The sequence below is a fragment of the Plasmodium reichenowi genome, chromosome 2, assembly GCF_001601855.1.
Source record: "Plasmodium reichenowi strain SY57 chromosome 2, whole genome shotgun sequence".
NCBI classification, from domain to species: domain Eukaryota; phylum Apicomplexa; class Aconoidasida; order Haemosporida; family Plasmodiidae; genus Plasmodium; species Plasmodium reichenowi.
This window is the reverse complement of record NC_033647.1, coordinates 312,893-324,715: the sequence shown is the minus strand read 5'-3', so window position 1 is coordinate 324,715 and position 11,823 is coordinate 312,893. Positions and strand designations below refer to the sequence as shown.

The following is an 11,823-nucleotide window of genomic DNA, read 5'->3' as shown; positions in this document are numbered from 1 at the left end:
GTATATGTATTTTCATTTTTATTTCTTTTTCTGGAGAGTATAATAAGAGAGTTGAAAGAATATATATTACCAAATTTTAATATATTTCAAAAAAAAAAAAAAAATAAAATAAAATAAAATAAAATATATACTTATATAAATAAATATATACATACATATATACATATATATATATATATATATATATATATATATAATATATATTTTTTTTAATTAGATCTAAATTTTGAAGACATAAGCATAAAAACTTTGCTTATATTTTGTGAATTAGTATAATATACGAAAGGTATATAATCACATATAATATATATGTGTATATATGTATATATGTTTGTGTAAAGTTCATAGTATAACATATTTATATATATATATATATACATATAAATAAACATTTAGAAATGAAAAAAGAGAATAATTCACTGTTATCATCAAGATATAGAATAATATTAGGAGGATTTTTAATTCATTGTACGTTAGGAAGCATTTATTGTTTTTCTAATATAAGTGTATATGTAATATCATATATGAAAATAATAGGATGTTCTGATGTAAAATATAAAGATAGTAGTTGGATATATGTGTTGACTTTATTATTTCAATGTTTTTTTGGTTTTTTTGGAGGAATATTAAATCAGAATTTAGGACCACAGATTAGTGTCTTATTAGGTGGATGGTTAATGTGTTTAGGAATATTATTATCATATTTTACTGTTTTTAATTTTTATTTATTTTTAATGACTTATGGAATATTATGTGGAATAGGATGTGGAATAGCTTATCCTATCCCTTTATCAGTGGCTGTCAAAAAGCACTATGATTACAAAGGAGTGGTAAGAAAAAATAAGCGCACACACGAACATATATATGTATATATATATATATATATATATATATATTTATATATATATGTATATTTAAATTTTGTTTCTTTGTGAACGAGATAAAAGAAATAAAACATTGTTAATAAAATGAGAGATATATATGATAATGTAATTGTATACGTATTTATTACATATAAGGATTTATTATCATATCATATTATATTGCATTACATTTTATCGTATTGTATTCCATTTCATAATTTTGATCATCATTCTTCTTTTTTTTTCAGATTAGCGGTATTATATTCATAGGGAGAGGACTTTCCGTGTTTATCATTTGCCCTCTACAAAATTATTACATAAATAAATATAATTATATGCCAGATTATATGCCCGAAATAGAAAACTCCGATGAGAAATATTTTAGTAACTTAGATATATTAAATAAGGTACCTTATTTGTTCATATATGAAGGAATATTTTTTGCTATTATTCAGTTTTTGGGTTCTTATTTAATTGCAGATTCAGGTGATACATCTAAGGATTTCATGGCTTATAATGATAGGAATAATAAAGTATTATATTTTGAAGAAAAAAATTTTATAAATAAAGCTAATGGCTTATCTAATTCTTTAAGAACTTTATCCAATACATCGAATTTTTCATTTCGAGAAGCAAATAATACATTTATTAATCGTGAATTTATATTAATATGGCTAATGATATTTTTTAACTGGCAAGCTATATCATATACTCAAGTATTTTGGAAAATATTTGGAATGAATTATTTATCCATTGATGATAGATCTTTATCAATATTAGGATCCGTATCTTCTCTTTTTAATATTTTTGGTAGGATTTTTTGGGGACTTATAAGTGATTTTACAAGTTTTAAAACAACATTAATATTAATGAGCTTTATGATGAGCTTTTTAACAATCACATTAACCATGTCAGGATTTTATGGTATTATAACTTATTCTATATGGGTTTGTCTTATTTTCTTTTGTCATGCTGGAACTTTTGCTATATTCCCATCTATAACTGCTCATACATTTGGTACCAAAAATTTCGGACCCGTTTTTGGACTCCTATTTACAGCACGAGCCTTTTCAAGTATAATTAATGCAATCATATCAGCTGTCTTGTTAAATAATATTGGGAATATTGCAATGTGTGCAATTGTTTCCTTATCATCCTTTGTCAGCATCATGTTAGCACTAGCATTTTAATCATAAAAAATGAACATAAAAACATACATTGTATACACAAAAAATTTATAAATTCATACACATATATATATATATATATATATTAATGTATACATTTATGTATATATTAATGTATATATTTATGTATATATTTATGTATATATTAATGTATATATTTATATATATATTTATGTATATATTTATGTATATATTTATGTATATATTAATGTATATATTTATGTATATATTAATGTATATATATATGTATATATTTATGTATATATTTATGTATATATTTATGTATACATTTATGTATATATTTATGTATATATTTATGTATATATTAATGTATATATACTTTTGTCTTTGTTTGGTTTTTATATTTTTTATATATTATAAATTTAATACATTTTTATTTTTTTATGTACATTTGTGAAATGCTATATCATTACAAATGTTTTTATAAAATCATACCTTTTTATAATTTTTTTATTTTTTTATTTTTTTATTTTTTTATATTTTTATTTTTTAATTTTTTAATTTTTTTATATTTTAATTTTTTTAATTTTTTCGTTATTACATATATATAATATATATATGTATTTATTTTCCTTTGAATATTGTTTTATACTTTCATTTTGATCTTATTAAAAAAAATATATATTATCGTATTATATATTTTAATTATATTTTCCTACATTTTATATATAAGAGGAGCAAGGAACCACAAAAAGATACCCTCCACATAAATAAATATATATATATTATATATATTATATATTATATATTTTTTTTTTTATCGTGTGGAAATAATTTAAACCATAAAAGGAGGGAACAAAAAAAAAAAAAAAAAAGAATTAGACAATTAAAGGGATAACATAATATCTTTTTCGTAACACATACATATATATATTATTCATTGGATACTTCTTTATATTTTTGATAAATAAAAATTTCAATGATAGACTTTATCATCATTCATAATTATATCCTCCTCTCTTTCTCTCTCAAAAAAAAAAAAAAATAAAAAAAAATATATACATATATATATATATATATATATATATATATATATATATATGAAGTTGGATTATTTTTTTTTTTAACTGTAATATATTATATATATATATATATATATATATTTATTTATTTATTTATTTATGAACAATGGTTTGTTTTATTTTATTAGTGCATTTTTATTTATAATAGAAAATAATAACTAGATTATTGTATTCTCTTTTTTTTTTATCAAATAAAATTATATTGTTTGGAGGGGGAGAAAACACTTGATTTTTTTCTTATTCCTTTTTTATTTTTTTATGAGGCAATTCTAGGATAAAAATAAAAAATAGAAAAGACAAAGAAAAAAAAAAAAAAAAAAAAAAAAAATTATTTTATGTATTTATCCTAGCTTCAAAAAAAAAAATTTTTTTTTCTTATAACATATATATATATATAATGTATATGTATAAATGTTGAGGGGAAAAATAAAAATAATAACAAAATTAAATGTAATTATATTAATATGTACGATATATAATTATAAGAATTAATATAAACATAAAATATATATATATTATATATATATATTTTTTTGAGTATGCTATTTTATTACTTTTTATAGTAAATATCAAAAATGCACATAAACAATTGGTATTGAGATGACATACTTAAGTAAATTTTTATTATAAATAATGACAAAAAAAAAAAAAAAATATATACATATATATATATATATAATATAATTATTTCTTCTGTACATATATACATACATATTTATATTTCTTTTTAAATAAGATTTAATCTTATATACTATAAATATAAAAATATATATATATATATATATATATATATATATATATATATGTATTTATTTATATATTATAATATATATCTTCAAATTATGTGTACCATTTAAAAAGAACCTTTTTAAGAATTTGTAATGTACATATATACATATATATAATATATTCATATAAACCTCACGTATATATATATACACACATATATATATATATATATATATATATATATGTAAAATTTTTCTGTACTTATCCCCTTATATATATATATATTTATATATTTGGTTGCTTAAAATTTTTGATTAATCTGTGCCATGAGTTTTAAAAATAATGAGAAATATATGGATGAAGAAAATGACCAGGAGAGCGATGATGAATTCTTTAAAATAAAAAGGAAACCTCAAATTAATGTTGACGGTGAAGAAGATGATGATAATAACAATAATAATAATAATAATAATAATAATAACAATAGTAACAATATGAATGAGTTTGATCTAGAAGAAGAGGATCCAGGTGATTATGAAGATGAGAATTATATTGTAGGGGAAACTATAGAAATTGATGAATCTAAATTAGAAAATGAAAAAATCGAAGAAGATATATTTAACGAGAATAATTTATTACACGGAATAAAAACAAGAGAATTATTAGAACAAGAAATATTAATACTTTTTAGTAATATGCTAAAAAAAGAAACAATATTATGTAAAGATATAAAAAGTTCTAGTAATGATCCTATGGATGAAATAAGTTCGTTTAGAGATGAAATGGTTGATGATAAAGAATTAAAAGATTTTGAAAAGTCAAGTTTAAAAATAAAGAATAAAGAAGTATATAATTTTATATATAATAAAATGAATTTACATATTAAAGAAAATAAGAAAAAGGACGAAAAGGAGAAAAAGAATAAAATACATAATAATGATGAAAATAATAATATGATATATTATAAGAATATAGATAAAACACATTATATATTAGATAATAATGTTGTACATATATTAAATGATATTAATACATATTTAAAAAGAGAAAGAGAATATATGAATAGAAAATTTGGAACATATATAGATTCAACATATAAAAATCCTATGTATGTAACATTATATATATTTAATAATGATATATTAAAAGATATTATATTACAAGTAATAGATATTATTAGAAATGATTTTGATCATGCTATATATAAAGATATTGATGAAAATCAGTTAATAAAAAATTTAATTATTTTAATAAATCATTTGACTACAAGACCCAGTAAAGAATGGTTTGATTATTGGAAAAGACATATGCCTACATTTAATGATAAGAAAAGTGAATATAATGTATATAAATATTTACAATTACAAAAAAGCGATAGAAGAATATTATATGATACCTTAAAAAATGATATCTATATTAAAGAATTACAAAAAAGATCGGATATATTAGATCAATATCAAAATGGATTACAAAGTTTAAAATGTTTACTAGCTAATAAAAACTTCTTAACTATGCTAAATGAATTCAGATATAATAGCCAGTTATTTATTGATGCTGATTATCGAGAAATTGAAGAAAATGAAAAAGTTATGCAAATGCAAAGGAGGGAAAATGAATTACTTGAGGAAAAAAAAAGACTAAAGCAAGAATTAGAATCTTACCATGATGATTCTTCTACAGACGATGACTCTAGTGCGGGGGAGCCACAGGTTGAACAAAGGAAGGTTCTTACGCATAATGACCATATAAATAAAAATGATGAGAATACAAATAAAAATGATGACCATACAAATAAAAAGGATGAACATACAAATAAAAAGGATGATCATACAAATAAAAATGATGATAATACATATAATAGTAACGAGCATGCACATTTTAGTAATGACCGTGCACATTTTAGCAGTGAGGTAGACAAAACAAATGATTATAAATCGCATTCAGAAAAGAAAAAGAAAAATAATGTGATAAGGAGTAAAATGCACAATATAAAGAAACGAATAAGTAAGATTAATGATGAGCTGCATGAATTATCGAATTTTTTTTTATTAGATAAAACTAAAAGAGAGAAATTAATGTTTGAATATAATGAAAATGTATTTCTGGTTCGAAATATATTAACACAAGTTTTAGGTATACGAAATAAAACAAATAATCGAGATATTAATTTAAACAACGTTCATTATGCTATATTACAAAATATACTAGATAAACATGGTTGTCTTCATTTAATAATTGATGAGATGAGAGATTTATTTGAAAAAGAGATAAAAAAATATGAGGAAGAATCAAATATATATATACCATATATTAAACAAAATACTATGAAGCAAATATGGGAATACATAAGATTATTTTATAATATTATATGTTATATAGATCCGATAGACTTGGTGAAATCATTAACATATCAAAAAAGTACACACATAAAAAAGGAAAAAAAGAAAACTAAAACGGATATGGATAATAACAATAATAATGATAATAATGATAATAATAATAATAATAATGATAATAATAATAATAATAATAATAATAATAATAATAATAATAATAATATAATGATGAATCCAAAATTTTTTAATAATTATCATAATAAAAAACATCTCAATACTTGTGACAATGTAAACAATATGAAGACATATAATTTACCACATTATAATAAAGACATCAATTTAAAAAATGTAGGAAAAGATATCAACAAACGGAAAAGCACAGCACAACACCAAAATAAAAGGAAAAGTAATTATATAAATATAAAACAAAAAAATTTAATGATCACACATTTGTCAAGGATCAATCCTTTATTAGCGAAATCTAAAGTAAGGAAACCAAATGAAGAAAAGCATTTAAAAAAAAGGAAAAGGAAATTTATAGAAAGAAAAAATTTAATAGATCATTATGAAATATTTTCATTTGAAGATTTTTCTTTTAATATGTTTTCTGAAGATCGTTTATTTAATAAATATAATATATTAGATATATTTGATTATAGTAACTTGTATAAAATACAAGATTTTTTAAATAATATTATAGGTATAAATGAAGAATTTGAAAGTATCTATGATAATGATGATAATTTCCATTATTCATTAAAAGTATTTTTAAATATATGTATAAAAGATTTAAGAAGATGTATAAATGAATTTTATAATTATCAATGGGATATAAAAATCATATTTAATATGCATGCATGGATTGTAACATATTATACCAATTTATATATATACGAAAATAGGAAAAGGTTTTATAATTCTAGAAAAAAAAAACAAAATAATAAGGAACATCAAATGAATAGAGATGATGAAAGGAAATCTACAAAAGAATATATAAATCAAAATGAATGTGAAATTAAATATGATCATAATAATAAGAGGGAAGATGAACAAAAAAATCATAAATGTTGTGATAATAATGTATATGATAATAATGTATATGATAATAATATGTATGATAATAATATATATGATAATAATATATATGATAATAATGATGATTATAATGATGTAAATCAAAATAACCATTTTAAACATAACAATCAAAATGAAAATTCATCATTATTTATTTCTAGAATTCAAATGGTTTTAGGATTACAAATGTATATAGGAGATAATAGTATCCACTCCGAATTTTTATGTGATACCTTTCAACGCGTTATAAGAGAAGAGAAAATGATGAAGAATAGTAGTCAAGTCATATTATGTTGTTTAAGATGTTTATATTCCGATCTTAATTTATTAGATATACATTCTTTATCTACAGATGAAAATGTAAAATCTATATGTAAAACTTCTTTAGACAATTTGCTCAAAAGAAATATTTTGACAACTTTAAGTTGGATATTACAAAACTTTAAAATATTAAGTCACGAAAAACATATATTTATATATTCTTTAAAATGTTCATTGCTTATAATAAATTTGTTAGCAAAATTGGGTGGAACTACATATATAATAAAAGAGAAAAAAAATATTCATAATGACTCTTGTGATGATAACAGCAACGATGTTAATGATTATAATTATGATGATGATGACAACAACGATGTTAATGATTATAATGATGATGATGATAACAACAACGATGTTAATAATAATAATAATAATAATAATAATCGAGTAGACAAAAAAAAGTATAAAAAAAAGAAATATAATAATGAACCTATGGAAAAAATAGATGTTTCTGATCTAGTAGAAGAAATATTTAACGGTAAAATAGTAAATATATGTATGCATATATTAGAGAATTTTAAAAGAAATAGTTTATATATAAATGATTTAATTATAACCTATTTTGAACATTTAATAAAACATAAAAATAATGAATATAATTTCTTAATATTTTTTGATATCAAATATTTTCTTATATTTAAAGATATTATTAATGATCCTGAAGCATATAATAATCCACATTATTATTGGATCCCATGTTTCTTTGAAAATATTATTGCATGCTTTTTTAAATTATGGAAAAGTAATTATTTTATTGTTAATGAGCTTCTCTTTACTAAAGATATAAATAAAAATAATTCAAATTTATTAAATGAAAAATATTTATTATCTATATTTAGTAATTATAATGAAGGGAATGATCCTTTTATTTTTCAACTATTAAATGAAGGTATATATATAAATGATATATTTATACAATTAAATAATAAAAAAAGATTAGAATCTTTAGAATGGTCTAATGAAGATATAGAAAATCTAAAATTCTATTTTAAACAATTTAAACACATGCATAATTTCTTACCTTTCATTAGTGAAATGTTAAATAAATCATCAAATGTTGTAAAAAATCAGTTAATCTATTTAAATTATTTAGATAAAAGGGGAAAAGTTATATATGATGATCAATATGAAAGTGATCATATTCTTTCATCTTCATCATCTTCATCTTCATCATTATCATCTTCATCATTATCATCATCATCATTATCTTGTGCATCTTATTCATCAGAGGCACCAAATAGTAATAACAAATCAAATGATTCTTTAAAAATGTCTTATCGCAAAAAGAAGAAACAACATAATAATCATCATGAAAATTATCCTATGAGAAAAACAAAACAACCGCTTCTTTATATAATATATAAATTAAAAAAATTAAATTATAACAACAATAATAATAATAATAATAATAATACAAAAGATCAACCAAACTTGACCGTTAATGAAATTAACTGTAATGTAGATACTGTCTTAGAAGAAATCAACATCAACTTAAAATCTTTATATGAATTAAAAAAATTATCTAAGAATAAAATATTCAACAATAAAGTGTTAGCATTTGACATTCCATTAAGCATATCCCCTGATCTACTTGAACATCATTACTTTAAAAAATTGTTAAAACATATAGGGTTTCTATATAACCAAAATGTTGATGAGTGGATATTAAATGAAAGTTTAGATATAGACATTTTTAAAAAAACCATAGACAAGTTTGAACAATTATATATAATGGATATTGAAAAATTGAAAAAGAAATTATCATCTCATAAATTAAACGTTCAAACGAATGATCCGGGAGAAACGCAACATGAAAGGAACCTTGATAATGAGGAGAATGATCATGAGGAAAATGATAATGAAGAGAATGATCATGAGGAGAATGATTATTTTACATATGATCACATAGATGAAAGGGATGACAAAAAATGTGATGATAATACAAATCAAACATATGATGATAACAAATGTGACGAAGGAATAGATAAGAAACATATGGATGAACAAGAATTACATTTGCGTAACCCCTCTATAAAAATCAAAGGTACATTGAAACTTTTAAAATTAATGTATGAATTTTTTATTTCTAATAATGATGAGTGTAGATTATTTTTTAATAATTTAATAAATACCATTAAAGAAAAATGTATTATTATCTTTGAAAAATTAAAAAAATGCAAACTGGATCATGACATATTGTATAAGGATAATACATTAAATGAATATAATGATACTACAAATAATTATTATCATAATACTTCCCATCCTGTTCAAATGTGTTTTGAAGATTATAAAATATATTTAAGTGATAACGAAAAAAGTATTTTAAAAGGTAGATGTAAACATAAAAATATTCTAGAAGAACTTTTAGAAATATTAGGTTTGTATATTTCTAATGTACCATGTTTAATTATTAGCAAACATATAAAAGAAGAAGAATTCTATGAAAGAATTACAACTATTAATGATCATAAAACTTTAAGTTTAAACGATTTAAATATTATTATAACTACAAAAGAAAAAGAAATCAAAGAAAAAAAAAAAAAAAAAAAAGAAGAAAGAAAACCAAGTGCACACCAAAAATTCGCATTTATTAAAAGTATATGTGAATATTTAAATTATAAATATATTATTAGGAATACTTACAAAAGCGAACAAAACACAAATGAAAATACAAACAACCATAATGATAACAACATTATTTATAATAATACATATTCCAAATTGAAAGATACATATTTTGGTGATGATAAGTTATTAACAGCACTCTATGATAAGTTAAATATATGGAATAATAGACGAAAGAAAAAAAATGATGACATTGTATTGGAGATACCGATCCCTCAATTTGTTGGATCGATGTGTAATATGGGAACTTCTGAGGGAGAACATGAACAAAAAGTTGATGAAAGTAAGAATATATATACAAAGGAATATAATAATGATGAAAAGTTTCTTAAGCCTCATATTAATTATCAAGACGATACTCAAAAGATATACTCTTTAGTTATACATATAGGAATTTGTTTGAACGGAGAATATCACGATGAATCTATTTTAAAATGGAAATGTGAACAAATACATAGAGAGTGGATGAAAATTATGTTAAAATTATTTTATAATATCCTTTATGATACTACATATAATGTTATAGGAAAATTATTTAAGGAATATAAAAATATTAAAGAAATATTAAACGACCAGTCTTCTGATTTTTTGGATATGTATAAATCAGATAAAAAGAAAAAAAAGAAAAAGAAAGAACTTGATGATGTTGAGAAAGAGGGGCAACCAGAAATGCAAATGGGAAATGATGTGTCCATAAATGGTGATGATAATATAAATGGTGATGATAACATAAATGGTGATGATAACATAAATGGTGATGATAACATAAATGGTGATGATAGCATAAATGGTGATGATAACATAAATGGTGATAATAACATATATGATGGTAATTACAAAATATCGTATAGTAAAGAATATGAACATATTCATAGGGATGAAAAAAAAGAAGTAGAAAAAGAATACCACATATACGACAATAATAATAATAATAATAATAATAATAATAATAATAGTAACACCGTAGCATTTCAAAATAGAACTCAAGGAGAAACCCCATTTACTAACATAAACAATATAACAAATGATATTTGTGAAAAAGGTAATAAATATACTTCAAATGTAGATAATATTAATGAAATGACATGTAATGAATCCGTTGAAGTTAATGAAATAATTCAGAAGACAAATAAAAGAAAATTTAATAATATAGAATTAAAAGAACATTATTGTTATGATTTATTCAAAAAAAGAAAATTAGAAAATACTTATAGAAATACATATAAGAAAAATAGAAAGATTATTATTAACTGCTTATTAACAAATAAAAATATTTTTCAATATAAAGAACATGATATTGTTAATAAGGTCAAGCAAATTTTTATCAAGGCAAAACATATGGCAACAAATGGGGTGAGAAAACAAATAGTAAATATATGAACATAAATATATACATATATATTATATATTATATATACATTTCAATAATTCATTTATTGTCTTTTTTAGGATCTACGAAATAGATGGAAGTCTCGAGAAGATGTCAAGAAAATTCTTTTATTGTAAATCCTTACATGGGAGCAGTTGTGATTATATAATGGTACATAATTAATCACACACAAACAAACACATACATATGTACATACATAAATACATATATATATATATATATATATATATATATATATATATATATATATAT

General features: G+C 20.6%; 2 protein-coding genes across 2 annotated transcripts; both read left to right on the top strand.

Moving 5' to 3' along the window:
- Positions 1-398: 398 nt before the first annotated feature.
- Positions 399-2,053, top strand: PRSY57_0209200 (monocarboxylate transporter, putative; the record flags this gene model as incomplete). The annotated part of the gene is made up of 2 exons (XM_012905527.2): positions 399-830; positions 1,112-2,053. 2 exons carry the CDS (start codon positions 399-401, stop codon positions 2,051-2,053), a joined length of 1,374 nt encoding a protein of 457 aa, XP_012760981.2.
- A 2,095-nt stretch (positions 2,054-4,148) lies between these two features.
- On the top strand, positions 4,149-11,687 carry PRSY57_0209100 (hypothetical protein; the record flags this gene model as incomplete). Its single annotated transcript, XM_012905526.2, has 2 exons — positions 4,149-11,534; positions 11,631-11,687. The coding sequence occupies 2 exons, from the start codon at positions 4,149-4,151 to the stop codon at positions 11,685-11,687; spliced, it is 7,443 nt and encodes a 2,480-aa protein (XP_012760980.2).
- Positions 11,688-11,823: the final 136 nt, after the last annotated feature.